The 18,660-nt window shown below is 48.9% G+C and overlaps 2 protein-coding genes across 3 annotated transcripts in view; both read left to right on the top strand.

Moving 5' to 3' along the window:
* LOC106816959 (transmembrane 9 superfamily member 3-like) overlaps positions 1 to 5,294 on the top strand; it is a 20,987-nt gene extending 15,693 nt beyond the window's left edge. Inside the window, exons 7-10 of the mRNA XM_014821605.1 lie at positions 2,618 to 2,764; positions 3,217 to 3,300; positions 4,053 to 4,129; positions 4,399 to 5,294. Coding sequence (XP_014677091.1) covers positions 2,618 to 2,764; positions 3,217 to 3,300; positions 4,053 to 4,129; positions 4,399 to 4,466 — 376 coding nt within the window. The 3' untranslated portion in view covers positions 4,467 to 5,294. The remainder of the gene's footprint in view (positions 1 to 2,617; positions 2,765 to 3,216; positions 3,301 to 4,052; positions 4,130 to 4,398) is intronic.
* A 1,881-nt stretch (positions 5,295 to 7,175) lies between these two features.
* LOC106816961 (heterogeneous nuclear ribonucleoprotein H2-like) lies at positions 7,176 to 15,977 on the top strand. Of its 2 annotated transcripts, none has more exons than XM_014821607.1 (11): positions 7,176 to 7,322; positions 7,699 to 7,835; positions 9,352 to 9,507; positions 10,017 to 10,157; positions 11,116 to 11,254; positions 12,765 to 12,979; positions 13,313 to 13,396; positions 13,968 to 14,122; positions 14,865 to 15,000; positions 15,527 to 15,739; positions 15,922 to 15,977. In XM_014821607.1, the coding sequence occupies exons 2-11, from the start codon at positions 7,733 to 7,735 to the stop codon at positions 15,960 to 15,962; spliced, it is 1,383 nt and encodes a 460-aa protein (XP_014677093.1). In that variant the 5' UTR covers positions 7,176 to 7,322; positions 7,699 to 7,732; the 3' UTR covers positions 15,963 to 15,977. The 2 variants fall into 2 exon arrangements, with proteins under 2 accessions (XP_014677093.1, XP_014677094.1); XM_014821608.1 differs by lacking the exon at positions 7,176 to 7,322 and adding an exon at positions 7,376 to 7,446.
* Positions 15,978 to 18,660: the final 2,683 nt, after the last annotated feature.

Below are 18,660 nucleotides of genomic sequence, written 5' to 3'. Positions count from 1 at the left end.
GGCATAGGCGACAGAAACGATAGATTACCAAATGCGGTATAGGATTCGTGCTTTTTGCTATATCTCTGCTTCCCTTTCTGTGTCCCATTTCTGCCGCCCCCCTGTGTGTTGCGCGCGCAACCCTCTCTCTCTCCTCTCCCCTTCCCTCTCCCTCTCCTCTCCCTCTCCCATCTCCCTCTCGCTCTCCCCTCCCTCCGCGTCTCCCTCTCCCTCCCTCTCCTCTCTCCTCTTCCCTCTGCCCGTCGTTCTCCTCTTCCCTCTCCCTCTCCTCTCCCTGCTCCCCTCTCCCTGTCTCCCTGCTCCGCTCTCTCTCGTCTCTCGTTGTCTCTCGTCCTGCCTATCGTGCTAGTGCGTCTCCCCTTCCCTCTCTCCTCTCGCCTCTATGTGTCTGCCGCCCTCTCTCTTCTCTCTCCCTGTCTCTCTCCTCTAGTGGTCTCCCCCTTCTCACTCCTCACTCTCTATCTCTATGATTCGTTCTCCTCTGTCTCTCTCTCATCTCTCTCGTCTCCAGCCATCTCTCTCTCTCTCGCCCACAAAGCGGCGCTATACGCGTCTTATAGCTATATGCCGGTCCGTCACGACGGGTTACGTCCGCTATACCCGTATAGCATGACGAAGTACGTAGGTAAACCACCATTTTGTCAGTGATATGCTACGCATTTCGAACGAGTATAGCTATATCTGGTCGATCAGACGAGGGAAATTATCATGCCAGTATACGAAACTCTGTTTCGTACGGCGACGAACCGTGGATTTTGCTACGTAACCGCTTATTAACACGCGTGGCCGATCAGCGGTGCTCAGGTTAGGCGGTACATGTACATAAATGTGATGTTATACATTGTATCAAGCTAGCCAGCAACCGCATGCTAGAACATGTATGTTTGCAGTGTAGCGGGTGAGTCGAAAGACTACCAGTCTATCGCCCGCAGTCAGCAGGAGCCTCGTCGAACGAAAAATTGGCGCGTTGTGGTCTGATTGTATCCTAACCGGTGCCTCCGGTTAGATTATGATAGTTATAGTAAACAAAGAACAACTCAAACACTGCACTATAGTTTAATTTGTTTGTGTTGAAATATGGCAGTTGCCCAACTTTTTTTTTTATGGCAAGTGCATACTTGACTTGTTGGCAATTTCGTCGCCAAGCTAGAGCATTGTCGCCTGTGCGAGTGGGCGACCCGTCCATTTCAGCCAACTGACCCGCATGAGGACAGACTTAAAATAACTCTTATGCCTCACATCCAAAAGAAAGAAGACCTACCTACCTAACCACTAAAAAAATCATGGGTCGGGGGACAGCTATGATCGTATGATCGTAGACTATCCGTGTTCGATTCTTGCTGCGCGTACATGTATCAGCATTCATTGTTTGCAGACGAAGGATGGGTGCATGCGTGACGTATCGCGATTGCATCTTGTAATGAGCGACAAATCTCGACTACTGGCGGAGAAATTGCGGTTATCGACGCGGCAGACCTTTTGCTGCTTTTGTTTGGCGAGCGTTCTGCGTAATCTCGCCACTTGTTTACGAGATACTGTCAGTGTCTCGCACCTCTGCCCACGTCAAGTTTGCTTTCTTCAAGGGGCCAGACGTGCCTGCCGAAATATCATAGGCTGTTTGAAGTTGGGTGACCTGGGAAAAAGTTTAAACCGGTGTTTTCGAAACTCGTAGTCGTAGCAGGATTATCAGCAGCCGCCGTCTGATTATAGCTGTGTTGACTATCGTATATATTGTTTGTTCTCTCTCTCTCTCTCTCTCTCTCTCTCTCTCCTCTCTCTCTCTCTCTCTCTCTCCCTCTCTCTCTCTCCGCCTCTCCTTCTCTCTTGTCTCTCTCTAGTCTCTCTCTCTGTCTCTCTCCCTCTCTCTCCTTCTCTCTTCGTCTCTCTCTCTTCGTCTCTATCTCCTCAATGTTAGATGAATAGTGTTGGTTTAAAGTTGGATTTTATTATTTATTTTATTTAGTTAGCTGGTTGGGTAGTTGGCTACCTGCCTGCTTGCCTGCATGCCTGCCTGCCTGCATGCGTGCCTGCTTGCCTGCATGCTTGCCTGCATGCCTTCATCCGTTCCTGCTTGCCTTCCTGCATACGTGCCTGCTTGCCTGTCTGCCTGCTTGCCTGCATGCCTGCCTGCTTGCCTGCCTGCCTGCCTGCCTTCCTGCCTGCTTGCCTCCCTGCATGCATGCCTGCTTGCCTGTCTGCCTGCTTGCCTGCCTGCCTGCATGCCTGCCTGCTTGCCTGCCTGCTTGCCTGCCTGCTTGCCTGCCTGCCACCTTGCCTGTCTGCTTGCCTGTCTGCCTGCCTCCCTGCCTGCCTGCCTCCCTGCCTTCCTGCCTGCCTGCGTGCCTGCCTGCCTCCTTGCCTGCCTGCTTGCCTGTTTGCCTGCTTGCCTGCCTGCTTGCCTGCCTGCTTGCATGTGTGCCTGCCTCCCTTCCTGCCTGCCTCCCTGCCTCCCTGCCTCCCTGCCTCCCTGCCTGCTTGCCTGTTTGCCTGCTTGCCTGCCTGCTTGCATGTGTGCCTGCTTGCCTGCCTGCCTCCCTGCCTGACTGTCTCACTGGCGAGCAGGTTAGTTAGGGTTAGGTGTTTAGTATATATACTGACCATGTCTTTCATTGTTCAGGTATTTCATCTTCACGTCGTTCTGGGCTTACAAGATCTACTACGTGTATGGCTTCATGCTGCTGGTCTTCCTCATCCTCGCCGTCGTTACCGTGTGCGTCACCATCGTCTGCACTTACTTCCTTCTCAACGCTGAAGATTACCGATGGTAAGTTACCCACGTGTGTGCACGCATGCGCACGTGTGTGGTCAGTCTCTCTCTCGCTTTCCTTCTCTTACCCCCCTTTCTCTCTCTCTCCCTCTCGTTTCTCCCTCGTTTCTTTTGCCAAGAGGTTGCCTCTCTCTTCTCTCTGTCGGTCGGTCTTTCCGGGCGCACTTATAAACACGTATTATGCGCGCTTTGTTGCGAATCAAATTTGATTATGTTATCCGCTATATACACACATACAGACAGGGGTCAGTTTGGCAATTCGTCATTAGAATAAATGTTAGTATAAATGGTAAGCTTTTTTTCTGCCAGAAGTCTTCTGATAAGTTAATAAGTTTCTCTGTATTTCCTCACCATTGCGAATTACGTAGTTTCATCGTTTGAAAGCACACGCTGTCTGGTGAACGCGGCGCCGCCATGACCTAACGCGCCGCTCGTGACTTACCTTGCAGGCCTTGGACTAGCTTCCTTGCCGGGGCGTCGACAGCGACATACGTGTACTTCTATTCCTTCTACTACTACTTCTTTAAAACAAAGTAAGTGTGTGCGTTGTCACCTTCGCTTGATCAGGGAGGCTGATGAAATAACATAGTGTATTGACTGTGTTGCATTGTATCTAGGTGTGTGTTTGCGTGCATGCGTGCGCGTACGTGCACTTGTGCGTGTGTCTGTGCTGCAACTGTAAGAATCTCATGGTTAGCACAGTCCTTGAAAAGTCCTTGAATATGAGGGGAGTCCTTGAAAAGTACTTGAATTTAGTAAATGTTGATTTTGTGCTTGAAAAGTTTTTGAATATCATGAAAATGTCCTTGAATTTTTAGAAAGAATCCTTGCCTGTAATAAAAAAAAAATTTGTACCATCAATAATGTGCAAACCTCAATAAAAATTGCGTTAAATGAGCTTAAAAAGCTATATAGACACGATAGACAGTTAAATGACGATCACAAATTACAGTAAGTCAGTCAGTCAGTAAATCAAGGTATGTTGTAGAAGTGACAGTGTTTAGAAGGGTTTATAAATGTGATCCAGGTAAGTTTTAGAGGTGACAGTGATTAAGAATGATGTTATTATTATATTAATCCAGGTATTTTTTGTTCTGTGTATGAATTCTGATAAAATGTCTGATAAAATGACCTTTAATTTCCGATAGAATGTCCTTGAAAAAATTTTCAGTCCTGTATGAACCATGAATCTTAAGTAGTATATCATGATGTTGATGAGTTGTGGGTCGCATGCCACGGTCCGATGACTTGACTAACGCTATGTCACGCTGATGCTTTCTTGCAGAATGTATGGTTTATTCCAAACGACGTTTTACTTTGGCTACATGGCAATGTTCTGCCTAGCTCTGGGACTCATGTGTGGTAAGTGAAACTTAAAATATATAGTCTCGAAAGAAAGCTTTAAACTGGTAATTGTTTTAACCGGTTTTCGTTTAATTGTGTCAATAGAAGTGCAAAGTTTGCACGAAGTGAATAATGGTAGTTAGATACACAGTGCGATGTGATGAGTGTATCACAGTATATAAAGCCGATACATGAAGGAGCGGGGTAGATGCAGGCGAAAGGGGTGGACGCGGAGAGAAGGGGAGGATGCGAGAGAGCTGGCTTAACGATCGACATCTCGGTTTCAGGAACGTTTGGATACGTCGGGACAACTGTATTCGTCCGAAAGATCTACGCGACGGTGAAGATCGACTGACGGAGAGACCGACACGGCAGACTGCGACCGCGCGGCGACGCCCCGCTGCCATTGTCCTCATCGCGGCTAGAGCGCCCTCTACTGTCCTTGTTGCCGCGCGGTCGAGTTGCGCTTCGGTAGAATCTAGGATGCCCTTTTGTTATCCGCCGTCGACGAGAGACGAGTCGACGCATTCGTGCGCCGACATTGAGCGGCGGTGGCGCCACCTGTACACATCCGGCGTTGCCGCTCGAGGGAAGAACGTCGCACGAGGAAACGAGGCGTGATGAACGTCCCCCGTGCACACGTGCTGCCACCTGCTGGCGAGCGAGCTTAGCGACGCGGGACGCGCTCGTTTGTTTACAGACTGTACATATTTATTTCTGCATGATCGCGTCGGAAGGCGATCGCTAACGATAATTAATATAAATGATGATGACGTTAATGATGACGATGATGATGATGATGACGATGATGATGATGGTGGTGGTGGTGGTGATGATGATGTTAATGATGATGATACGAATGACAACTACGATTCACCTGGCAAGGGCCTTATTCCCCTGTAAGGCCGCTAGAACGGCGAAACGTCGTGATTCAAAACGTAATTGGGGGGTGGGGCGAGATTTCACGTCAGGTTGGTCCCTCCCACGCGCGCGTGGCGGGTGTGTGCCGTGGCATCATCACACTAATGTGATGTCATTTGCCGCACCCGACGTCGCATCGCTGATTCACATGCCTAATCGCAGCGGGGGAAAATGGCGGGCACCCTGGTTTCCATTCTGTCAGCTGAAGGCAGGCTATAGACCGATGGTCATGACTGGGTGGGTGGGGGGGGGGGCAGGGGTGTGGCGGACGGCGGTTAGAGACCGATGGTCATGACTGGGTGGGGGGGGGGCAGGGGTGTGGCGGACGGCGGTTAGAGGGTTGGGTAACGTAAGCGGTCACACGCAACTTTTTGAGTTTCGTCGGGCAGTCTGAGGGATGCGTAGGCGCAGGGTTATGCCTTCCTCACTCTGTCTGACCTCTGAATCGGTCGGAGGGAAACGACGGCTAGAGAGCTGTGAAACCGCCGAGTTTCAGACTGCGTGATGTCGCGCGCGGCGGGGGGGGGGGCGCGAGTGAATCCCCCGCGGCGGGGGGAGGGGGCGCGAGTGAATCCCCCGCGGCCGGGGGGTGGGGTGCGAGTGAATCCTCCGCGGCGGGGGGAGGGGCGCGAGTGAATCCCCCGCGGCCGTCGTTCCTGCTACAGCTTCTTGGTTCGTCTCGTCGCCGGGCTGGCGCGTCGTTCAATGTGTATTACTGCAGCTTTGAAGGATTGTTTGTGTTCGTACGCACGAACAATCTTGACACACTAATTCGTATCGTGCTAGTGCAATTACACTAGTGATTATACTTTCGATTTATCAACAGCGTATATGCTACATATTTTGGGGCATTAAGTGTATGTTATACTTAGGGAAGATTGTATTGTTTTCGAAGTGTAACTGTGTAATCGATTATTTTATTGTAAATGAAGTATTGGAAGAGTAAAATATGTTTTCATATTATACTTGTGGCTGCTTTGTGTTTGCCTATGTCCGTGAGCTGTTCTGTCGATGACGTGCATATTTCTGTAGGGGCCACTGTATTTTAAGATGGGAAAATAATTATATAATCTCAATAACCAGTCAATAAATGTTTTGAATCAAAAATTTAAATCAAGTTCAATTGGATTAATCCCACTCAATTCTTACTATCTATCTAGATCTACCCTTGTATCCCCTCTCTCAACTACTATCTATCAATCTATATATATTTGTATACATAGATCTGTCTGTTTTTTAACTGTTTATCTTTACCTTTGCGTATCTCTGTCTGTCCGTTCGTTTGTCTGTTCATCTATCTATCGATTCATCTATCTATCCATTCATCCATCTGTCCATTTATCTATCTATCCATTCATCTATCTATCCATTTATCCATCTGTCCATTTATCTATCTATGCATTTATTTCTCTATCCATGTATCTATCTATCCTCTATTCTATTGAGCTATTTCTGTTATTTTTATGTTATTTGAACAAATAAACAAAACAAGGCTGATTAAGGCAGAAAATGAATATATTTTTTTGGCCTTACTTAGATAGCTAATAATTAATAAACTTAGGAATTACTATAATAAAGGGAAAAATTAAATAATATAAAAAATAATTATTATGGCTACATCAGGTAAATGCCCTGGGGAAAATTAATTGTCTTTTTTTTTTATATAATATGATTATTAGTGCATCTAATATTATTCTGTAACTCATATATCTCAGAATAACATCAGGGACATAAATTAATTTGGGCTGCAATTTCTATGCCGATGCATAACCTGTATGATACAGGCGGTATGTTCCGCTTCACTACACTAACCGTTAGCGCATAGAAATAGATAGACAACGATAGAACGATAGTTGTCTAGAGAACGATCGAGAATATACAATCGATGATATACAACGATAGTCTAGAGAACGATAGTTGTCTATCTATTTCTATGCGTTAGCGGTATCATATAGGCAGATACGGGTTATGCCGATGATCGCTCCTCGCTCTAACCTCTGACGATACAACCAATAATCAGCCAATCAGCGCTGGGACAGTAAAAAATGAGATCATATTACCGTGTATGCGTGCGCTTGAATTTTTATTTCTCATTGGAAAGCTTATCACTCTTTGCAATTGTTAATTTCAAAAGCTATAATCTTTTTTGAATCCGATAGTGTCAGCGGCTCATCCCGGGTGCGTTGCTGGAGCGGCCGGGAAATTTACGAAGGCAGCCTACTTTTTTTGGCGATACTTTCCGATACATCGGTGAGACCGCTTGTTGCGGCCATTGCTGTTTCAGACAAAGGTAGTTGTACACATTTCTCACTTTTTAATTCTGCCGATCTGCAGTAATTTTTATGCTGATGTGTATTTAATTGTATTGAGGCATTTTTCGCTATTATATAGCACCTTGGGTTGCTTTTTATTTAGTAAGATTTTAAGTATTTACGACGTGATAACGTTAAATTGTTTCATCTTTGAAATTGCCTTTCCGACGGATTGACGTCAATGATAATGGCGATGCTAATCTAATGTAGTTCAGTTTTAAACCGAACTGATACACATTTAAGTTAGTAATCGGCTCGTAATTAGTCGATTTATAGCAAAGTTGTGCACAGAATCTTTGTTCTAAAATTGGTAAATGAGAATATTTTTGTTTTCATGTATTTGTGATTCTACAGATCAGAGCTACGATCAGATTACTGTGACGTCATCATGTACAAGTCAGACGATAACGGTTACGATGAGGGTTTCGTAGTGCGAGCGCGTGGTCTCCCATGGTCGTGTGAAGCTTCAGAGATTGTGAAATTTTTCGGTGGTAAGTAACTACGTCTAACAGGGCACGAAATTCACATTTTTTTGCACCGGCCGAGAGGGCTGACCAGTAACAGCAATTTCTTACCAGCCCTCACCATAATTTACCAGCACTCATAAATTTTGTTTGTAAAATCAGCGTCATGTTTCACGCTTGCATTTTCGATTTCAAATTTGTAAAATGTTTATAAATTATGGTGTGATATCCTTCAGGTAAAACAGTAATGTAGGCTAATTAATGCTATAAATGAAAATGTAGGTACTCGCTAACAGTAACACGGGCTGAAACCAGGAACTCGGAGGGCCGGACCGTGTTTTGCCAATATTACCGGCCCTCCAAATATTTTGCCAGCATATGCCGGTGGGCCTGGGAGTGCTAATTTCTCGCTCTGTCTAATGATTATATTTCTTGATCCCTCGTCTGTCACCCTAAGAGCTGCCCTGGTCGCTAGTAGATACACTTTTAAAGCGTATATTGCGAGAATTTTCCAGTGTTTTCCCCACTTTCATGATACCTACCGTTATTGCTTGAGTAACAGCAATTGTCTAGAGTAATGATAAAATGTCTTAGAACCTTCGTATTCACCAAATGCAATGAAATCATGCACGATTACAATTTTGCGTTCTGTTTCTGTTTACCGTTGCCATCTCTCGAATTTTCTTGTGGTAGCGCGAGACATCTATCACGGTGCAGCAATGCATACCACGCACCGTAGAAATCAGGTCAGAGTGTAAACACAGACGCTCATACTAGCGTAAACAGCAGTGTAGTACTAATGCCACGTAAAGTCTGTTATTAGAGAAGCTTGTGGATTGCCAGTCAGATAGTAACACGGGAATGACAATGACAAAAAGTGCTCTGAATTATTGACATAAAAACTCAATAATATTTACCAAACAGAATTGCACGCCCTTTTGTTTTAATTATGTTCGCTTGTTTGAGACGCCATTTGTGATTTTTGAAAGTCTTGACTCGAAAAAATTTGCTGCTGGTATGATGTGGTCAAATCAATTTTTCTATGCTATAACTGCATAAAATATTGGTGTTTTGAATGTTGGTGTAATCAGTGATATTTTCGCTGTCAGGTGAGACTATATTCAGCTATATTTATTTTTCTGAGCAAAATTCTCGCAATGATCGTTTTAAATACGTGTCTCCCAAAATAAATTATTGCACTGGTATATTTAATAACTGTTTAGATGAACTGTATAGGATTCCTACTTTGTTCCGAGAAATTATTACCGGTGAATTGTGCATAATCTTGTTTTGCGACCGCGTGCCGTTATGAATTCATACTTACAATTTTGAAAGTGGCTGATAACACATGAGAACATGAAAAGGGACAGCTTTAATATATTATTTCCACTAAACGTATTGCTAGATTTTTTATGTATGAACACCTACTCTCTCTCTGGCTCGCGCTCTCTATATCTCTCTCTCTCTCTCTCTCTCTCTCTCTCTCTCTCTCTCTCTCTCTGGCTTGCTCTCTATATCTCTCTCTCTCTTTGCTCGCACACAGAGGCTCGCATTAAGGACAATGAGGACGGCGTGCACTTCACGTTTAACCGCGAGGGCCGGCCGAGCGGAGAGTGCTTCGTAGAGCTGGAGTGTCAGGAGGACATGGATCTCGCACTGCAGAAGCACAACCAACACATGGGCCACCGTTACATCGAGGGTGAGTAGCTTTCCCTGTCCTCCACATTCTTCTCTTGATGAGCAATTCGCTCCTGTGAGGCCCAAGATAGCTCCCATAAAATTTTTGACGAGAGCTATTTTTCCCATAGACTTGAAAAAGAGCTCCCGTGAACAAAAAGTATTTTTTTTCCTGGCAGTAGTCCTCGGGTGCGCTGCCCGCTTTCCCTGTGCTCCACATCCTTCTCTTCTTCCTCCTTCCTTCTCCTCCCACCCTCTCATCACTATCTGTATTGCATGTAATTCAAATATAAATACACGTACTGAAGACAGTCTTTTTCATGGAGAAGAAATCTGACAGATGCAATAGTGTTGAGCAGTTAAAATTTATTCTGTTCTCGCCGCGCGACCGCTCGACTATCATATTTATATCGATGATTATTCTTGTATTCCGTCTTTTCCCGCGGCTCGCGCAAAAAAATATTCATAATACTCATAATAATATGCTAGACCCATCGATCGACCATGATTATTCTCTTATTCCGTCTTCAGTGTTCAAGTCGAAGTACAGTGAGATGGAGTGGGTCGTTAAGCGCAGCGGACCCAACCAGAACGCTAGCGAGGAGGCGTGCGTCAGACTCCGCGGACTGCCGTTCGGATGTTCCAAGGAGGAGATCGCTCAATTCTTTCAAGGTAACGCGTCACTGCGAACGCGGGCACCCGTCATGGGGCGCCATCGTCGTCGACGATCGTTCGACCGTCGTTTAGGGGGGTGTGGGACAGAGATCGGTGGAGGCGGGGGAGATTTAGTCTTGGTGTAAGCAGGATGCCCCTTCGCGTCGTTCCTGTGTTTAACTCTCAGCAGTACTCGCGCTGTTACGTGCCGGGACGTGTTGGACGAACGCTGAGCTAGTCTCGTGGGCAGAAGGTCGCCCTATAGTTACGCTGGCCTAAATACGATGATCGGTTACCAGGCTGCGGGGGCCTCACATGCGTTACCAGCACCCTGTGCCCCTGGTCACACATGGTCGTTTGATGGAAGGGTTGTGTTGAGGGCGGGTGTAGCGATAGCAGAAGAATCTAAATTAATCGCGTATCCAGGGTTTAAGTTGTCGTTCGCCAATTTGCCAAATGTGAATTAAAGTTAAATTTGGCGAAAAAATGTCATCGTAATTTTTCACACCAAATTAACCAAATTGCTAACAATTTTTCTGTCCAGCTTAGACTGCTTAAACCCTGCGTATCATTCTTCACAGAGGGCTTAGCGTTATTATCATATTGCAACATTAAATGACGGTCGTTGCGCCGTAGGTGAGGAACGGGACTAGGGGTTGCGTGGAAACGAACCTCCGCTGATGTGTTAATGTGTCACGTTGCCTGCGTGTTCTAGTCTATTCCCCCCCCCTCCCCCCGTGCAGCCTGACCCCCCCTCCCTCCATGTGCGTGTGTGTGCGCGTATTTATCACAGGGACGTGCGCCCTTCCTCAACATTCTGCCACGTGTACGTGCCCTTACGTCCGCACAAATACGTCCTCCTCACTCCCATGTTCATGCGTACCCGGACGGTTTGCCTTGTAGAGTAATCGTCGTGGCAACGTTTGGCTACGCAGCGTGTGTGTGTATATCTTGTTTTTCTCTTGGGTCTGGGCAGGGTTGGAAATCGTGCCAAACGGGATCACACTTCCAATGGACTTCCAAGGGAGAACAACAGGGGAGGCCTACGTGCAGTTTGCCAATCCAGATATCGCCGATCGGGCATTGGGCAAACACAAGGAAAAAATCGGGCACAGGTGGGAACCAAGTGGCGCCCTCGGGTGGTTTGTGAGCCCGGGTTGGTGGTATACGTTACGACTGGCGGCGGTGCTTCCTCGAAATGCATACAGGCGGCGTGATCGCGCGCGTGCGGGGGGGAGGATCAGACGAGAGAGAGGGATCGGGGTTGGGAAGGGGTCAGACAAGAGAGAGGGATCGGGGGTGGGAGGGGTCAGACGACGGAAAACGTCGCGGTTTTTTTGTGGCGAGATTTCTTAATAAGCTACAGTTTCGATCAAAAGAAAATTTAGTGTAGCGAGGGGGCCGGGTGTGATGGACGGACGGCCGGACGCGCGCACCGCGCTGTATGCATTTCGTGGGGAGAGGAGATCGTCCGCACGCTTGGTCGTCGCCCCGGGCAACGGCGGCACACACAACACAGGCCGAGGACAATGCGAGAGCCAGCTAACGATGAGGAGGAGGCTGGGGAGGAGGAGGAGAAGGAGAAGATACGGGCCGGTGCGGGCCGGGATGGTGGTATCGTTCACTTCAGCGTGTTTTACGTTCCGCGATGCTGCAACTGCCGCATCGTCGCGCGACGACCCGCCCTTCCCCTCCCGGCAACGTGGGTGAGGAGGAGTGGTGTGGGTGTGGCAGCTGGTGGGACCCCAGTGGTGGGGAGGAGAAGGAGGAGGAGGAGGAGGAGGTGGGACAGGATGGGATGGTGTGGAGACGGTATGTCGTCGCGAACCTGGGTTACCTGGAAAACAGGAATCCCTGTTTGACGGCGCGTCGGGACGGTGAAATCGATAGATTCCCCCCAACGTACAGCTTTTACATCTTCTGCCTCGCGGAGCTTCGGCGTCGGTCGTTTTTGCGATGAGTCGAGAGCGTGAGTCGGCTAACGCGTTTCCTACGGAGCCGACAACGCGTGTCACAGTAGAATGCCTTTGTAACCGTGGTAACGAAATCCATGTATTCGCTCGCATGTTAATCGACTTTAATGTCGAATGCTCACGGCGTCGTAGTTTTTTTTTACGGAATATTTAACGTAGTTGTAAAATTTCACACAGATTGTTTAGACGTAAGATTTGCTCCTTGCGTGAGATAAATTTGTGCGCATTAGAATGTCGCGTTGCTCTCTTTGATCAAAATAGCGCGATAGCAGATTCTATTTGATTCCTCGGTCTTCCCGCGTGCGTGCAACGGATAACAAGCTAATTTTTGCTAGAGTGGTGACCAGAGTGAGAGTAAATCTAGATCACCACGTAAGCATTCGTGTGCGCGCCTCTGTTTGCGTAGCGAAAACCTGCTCTAGGACCGGCCCGGTTCTTGCGTAAAATCTTGCAAGGTCGCGAACGCAATCTCTCTCTCTTCGTCGCGCTCGAATAATCATCAAGTTTCTCCGTGCGGTAAAACGTATCTGGAAAAGATGCTCGCAAAATTCGCGTAAATTTGGTGATCATAACGTGAGACGTCCCCTCCCCCCCCGCCCGCGCGGCCTCGCGCCCTAAACGGCAGACCTCTGACCTTTGACCCCCATCGCAGGTACATTGAGATCTTCAAGAGCAGTCTGAACGAGGTTCGTAACGCTCTCGGTGGAGGAAAGATGCGCAGCCTCATGTCGATGAGTGTACGTCCCGGACCGTATGACCGCATGGGGGGAGGAGGCGGAGGAGGAGGAGGAGGAGGAGGCGGAGGGCGCTTCAGCGGCCGGGGAGGATCGTTTGGAGGTCGCGGCGGCGGCGGCGGAAGATTCGGAGGTAACGACCCGCCTTCTTACCGTGTTCTCACAGTATTTTCATCACGTTTTCACTGTGATGTTCTCGTCGTGTTTTTATCGGGTAATTTGTTGCCAGGGCGTCAGGCCAGAGACGTCTCGTATCTGTGTCTCGCTGCGGCTTTGTCGAATTATAATTTGGGGATTTTTTTGTTCTGCCGTCTTCTGTGGTTTTATCGTCTAGAGCTGCTCTACTGTTTTACGTTCTGAACCGGCTCTACAGTGTTCAAACTCTTTCTATCTCAACTTCATCGTACGGCATCTCGATACTCGAGGCAACAGCTGAGGCGCTAACGATTCTCGCTTGCGTTTGCAGGAGGCGGTTTCTATGACGACGGAGACTTTGACGGCGGCTACAGCGGCGGGTTCGGAGGAGGAGGCGGTTACGGCGGACGAGGAGGTAACAGCTTCTCTTCTAGATTTTCTTCCCGTTGCCGGTTCTTCTCCCCTCTCGCGCGCGCGCCACGGAAACATTCACCGGTGACTCGCGCTAGATGGACGTTCCTTGTTGCTGTGCGGCTGCTAAGGTCAGCTAAGCGTTAACGAGCGTCGATCGTACGACAGTCGTCGTCACCGCGCGGGCAGAGAGGCGGCCCGGGTCGAATCCTAAGTTAGATTCTATTAATTAGCGATTAGCTTCCGTTATCGGCGAATATCTGTTGGTTCTACGCGAGATCCTTTCAAAGGATGGCGTCGCGAGGCTAACCGTGGCCGTCGATGGTTTGCGACACAGTGGTTCTTTTTTCTCGAAGACTTCTAGAGCATTTGCTGATTCATTATAAATATTGACATCATTATAAATATTAGCTTCTCCGTTTGCAATCCGATCGGCGACGCATTTGACATAACGTCAGCGTGGATGGTTCACACTCGGCTTTTTCTCGGAGACTTCTTGAGCGCAATCGTCGCTTCATTTCTAGCTAACGTATTACTTGACTGTGATTGACTTGAACGCTATGGTGTGTTTGCAGGCAGGGGCGGTCGCGGCGGCATGGGAGGCGGCGGCTACGGCGGACGCATGGGCGGCGGCGGCGGAATGCCCATCACTAACTTTGTGAGCAACACAGGACACAGTGTGCATATGCGCGGCCTCCCGTTCAAGTGCACCCAGCAAGACATCATTGATGTAAGTGTCGACATGGGTGCGCGGGTGACGATGGGGGAAGGCTCGGATGGGGGAGAGAGTAAGGCAGAGGGAGGAAGATAGGGGAGAGACAGAGAGAGAGACAGATAGAGAGAGAGAGAGAGAGAGAGAGAGAGAGAGATGGGGGTAGGGGCAAGATTTGCAATGCGAAGCGGGGACATTGGGGGGGCTTGTTAGTTAAGCCTAACACAGACTTGCGACTTTTGGTTGCTCGTCGCTGCAACCTGCAACCGCATGCACCGCTTCACCATGTGTGCGCATCCAAGTTGCTGTCTACCCGCACACATGCGATTTCGAAGCGATTTCAGAGCGATTGGGAGCGACAAGTTGCTGAAAATCAAACCAGTTTGATTTCTTGCAACTCGTTGCAAGCGACCAGAATCGCTACGAGTTGTATGAAAAAGTCGCAAGTCTGAGCTAGGCTTTAGCGAGTGGCACGAGATAGGGAGTGGCATCTCTAGGAAGTAATGCGAGATACAGCGAGCCTTCGTTGTGCCGCGGTAGCGAGATATAAACATAGAGAGGGGGCGCCGCGGTAGCTTATATCGTGGGAGACCCATGCACACCCTGGGGACCACGCCACGTGACTGAACATTACTAAGAAACGGGAGCCTCCTAACGTGAAACGGAAACCTCCTAAGGAGAGCCTCCTTCTAAAGGCTTCTGTTGCTTCCGTCGGTCGCGCGGCGCCGCCACCCGTTTAACGCACGCTCTCTTGTTTCAGTGGTTCTCGCCGATATCCGTGGTGAACGTGGTTCTGGAGCACGGTCCGGACGGCCGGGTGACGGGGGAGGCAGACGTCGACTTCCCATCGCACGACGATGCCGTCAAAGCCATGTCCAAGGACAAGGCTAACATGCGTGAGTCGAGCTGTACTTCTCCTTCTCTTCTTCCCTCTCCTGCCTTGGTTGCTCTCCCCTCTCTCTAGTTTTATCATGTTATAGTTTCTTTACACGTTATGTATGTATATATATATATATATAATCTAAATGATATATCCGTCTCATTCGTGTTCGTCTCTGCAGAGCAACGATACATCGAGCGAGCTGCTAATAGTCCTGGAGCCTGTTGTCAGAAACAAAATTAGTCTTAACATTAGTCTTAACATTAGTCTTAACATTAGTCTTAACATGAACTTTTTCTTTTAGTCCGTCGACAGAAACGCTGCAGAGTTACGAGAATGAAAAATCGTAGCAGATTTCCTCATAACAATACGAAACAAAGTGATGTCGACGGTCTAGGAGAAATTGTTAATGTTAAGACTAATTTAGTTTCTGACAACGGGCCGCTGCTCGTAGCTTTACAGGTAACGATAGATAACAGCTACACCTGTACATAGTAGCACACATAGATACGCTACCATCTCATTCATCTTTGTGTCTGCAGAGCACCGATACATCGAGTTGTTCCTCAACTCCACCCTGGAAGGTCGCGGCAGCCGCGGAGGCAGCATGGGAGGAAACGGCGGCGGCGGAGGCGGCATGGGCACCGGCGGGGGTTTCGGGAGTCCGGGCGGTGGCATGCAGAACCAGAGCTTCGGCGGGGGTTTCAGCGAGACCGGCGGCTCCGGCGGGGGTTTCGGAGGCGGGTTCGGCGGGGGTGAGTAGGGTTTCGATGTTGTTCGCGCTCTCTCGTTTTTCTCTTTTTCTTCGGAAAGTTTTCTCCCTCCCTCCGTTTCTTTCTTCTTGCCTCTCACACGAGGACCCCCAAGTTTTTCCGCGCGCGCACGCACGACACGTGTTTTCACGAAGGCGACTCTCGTGACTCTTGTTTGCCGTTAGATAACGCCGCGTCGAACTGGCTCACGGACGCTCCGTTTTGAAGGGGGCGGCGGTGGTGGCGGCGGCCGACCTGGCGTGTGCGTGGCGTGCAGTGAGGCGGTGAGTTGGCGTGTTTGCTTTGCTAGCTTCCGCGCTTGCTGCTGCTTCCGCTCTCGTCTCGTCGCTCGTCCGTCACGCAGCATCGCTCGTCACCTTGTTTTGCGCCTCCTCCCCAAGTGCAGCAAGCGCGCCTTACATACGACGAACAACGGTGGGCGGGTCGGGCGAACGATCGCCGAATCGCGTTGATCAGACGCCGCCGACGCCGCCATAGATTGTTTGACGACTTGCGCCGAGCGTTCCCTGGCGGCCGTCTTTAGCGATTCCTTGCTTTCCGCATCACTAGCTGAGCTTCTCATATATCCTGCTACAAGTCTACCCTGCTACTAGTACACCCTGCTCCTTGTACACCCTGCTACTAGTACACCCTGCTACTAGTCTACCCTGCTACGAGTGACGGAATTGTAAGCACGCGGCTGTATTTGCGGTCGTGGTGATGTCACACTGGCGTGCGCACGACGACACATCGCGCGCGCGCAGCGGATAACATCCTCTCCGTCGTTCGCTCCCTGACCATCCATCACAATGTCGTCACGTCGGTCGCGTTATTGCATGAATCTTTCTTCTTGGGCGGAAGAGCGGCGAACGCTTGAGCTTCGTCGTGACCGCGTCGTCATCGTCGCGGATCGCACGCGCGCCTTGTCTGTGTTGATGAACTATCGTCTAACACCTCTTCCCTCTCGCTTTTCAGGTAACCAGTCAGGAGGAGGCGGCGGTGGCGGCGGCGGCGCGGCGGCTATGGCATGGGAGGAGGCGGTGGTAGCATGGGAGGAGGAGGAGGAGGAGGCATGGGAGGCCTGGGCGGGGGAATGGGAGGCGGGGGGTCCGGGCGAATAGGAGGCGCATGGGTGGGGGCATGGGCGTGGGGCATGGGCGGCGGCATGAACCAGATGGGAAGTATGGGAAGCAACTACACCGCGTTCTAGGACCTCGCGCGAACATCGAGAATTCACTAGCGACTAGCCATTCCTACACTAACAGCTCCGGAAACGACGCGTGCGCGAACCGTGGCCGGATTCGCGACTGCGCGGTCGTCGATCGTGCGTCGTTCAGACGAATCTCTGCTGCTGCGGTCTCGCGTTATTTTTCTACGTATCGACGCGTCGTTATGGCAACGAGTCGTTGCACCCATCGTCATCGTTATCGTCGTCGTTTCTCGCGGCAGTTTTCTCACTTCTCCACGCCGCGTCGGTTTTAAAGTTCGTCATTGTATTTTACTCGTTTGGTCGAGCGTCTACTTGAGCGCCCTCTGGCGGGAAGCTGCTGACCACGTGTTTGCGTGTTTGTGTGTTCGAGGAAGGTGAACTCGATCCTTCTCCCTCGCATGCCGATTGTATTTAGCGAGCGGATGTTGAAACATCTTGTATTTAGCGAGCGGATGTCGCGACGATGTTTCGCGGACGCTGCGTCCGATAAACTGATGTCCTTTCTAATCGTAATTATGCTTCGATAAATCTTTGCGTGTTCGTGAATGATTTGTGAATATTCCATTTTCGTTTGTGTACAAATCAAACTTGTAATAGTGCGCAGAAGCGGGATTTTAATTTCGAGAAGTTTTTGTCATTTTTTTCGGCGGTGACTACGATATATTTGTGTAATCCATCTTCACGCGATGTTGTAAAAATAAAATAGTTCGTGTTCGTCTATATGAATGACTTCCTCGACCCTCTGTTTTGCATTCGTTCTCGTAACCAACATGTGAACCACAGGGACAACTCCGTCTACTTGACATTGGATTATACGAAAGGTCCTCACCGGCAGTGCAATATTTGAAAGAAATCTTCACTGAACATTTTCTTAGTGTAAATTCAAATTGTGGCGGGGGAAAGGGTGAAAATGTTTTAGCTGAAATATGGCCATTTGCCTAAAATAACATTCGCCGTACTATTAATACCATGCGCGAGAGGAGAGTGAGGAAGTGTGGAAGAGAAAGAAACGCGGAGAGTGAGGAAGTAGTAGGTCTCAGGGGAGATAGTGATCCGTTAGAGGCGCCACCATCCAATGGCATTAGGAAATGTTATTTTTAATTTATACATCAGAGCCATCTAGCGTGAAAAATATTGATAAAGTGCGCATATATGGAATAACCCAGATTCAGATACATACAGTTACTCACTCCCCTCTCGCGGATGGTATCGCCCATGCGCAGTCAAGCGTGAAAAAACTTTTGCAGGAAATTCGCTGCATTTCGGCTTGAACTTTTTCACTCCCCGAGGCACAAAATGTGAATTTACGCCTATAATACACGTGCACGCGCGCGTGCGACCACACGCGCGTATGCGCATCCATTAGTGGGTGTGTATGTGTGTTTTTGTGACTGTAAAAACGCGTATTATAGCCGTAAATCCACTTTTTGCGCAATGAAGAGTGAAAAAGTTGGAGCCGAAATGCAGCTAATTTCCTGGAAAAGATTTTTAACGCTTGACTGCGCATGGGCGATACCATCCGCGAGAGGGGAGTGAGTAACTGTATGTATCTGAATCTGGGTTATTCCACATATGCGTTCCGGTGCCCGAGGCCAGTGAGCATGCACCCGAGGGTCTCAGGAAGACATCAGAGCCATCTGGTGTGAAAAATATTGATAAAATACGCATATGTGGAATAACCCAGATTCAGATACATACAGTTACTCACTCCCCT

The sequence above is a fragment of the Priapulus caudatus genome, unplaced genomic scaffold, assembly GCF_000485595.1.
Source record: "Priapulus caudatus unplaced genomic scaffold, Priapulus_caudatus-5.0.1 Scaffold1546, whole genome shotgun sequence".
Lineage (NCBI taxonomy): Eukaryota > Metazoa > Priapulida > Priapulimorpha > Priapulimorphida > Priapulidae > Priapulus > Priapulus caudatus.
This window is presented reverse-complemented; position numbering and strand designations above follow the sequence as displayed.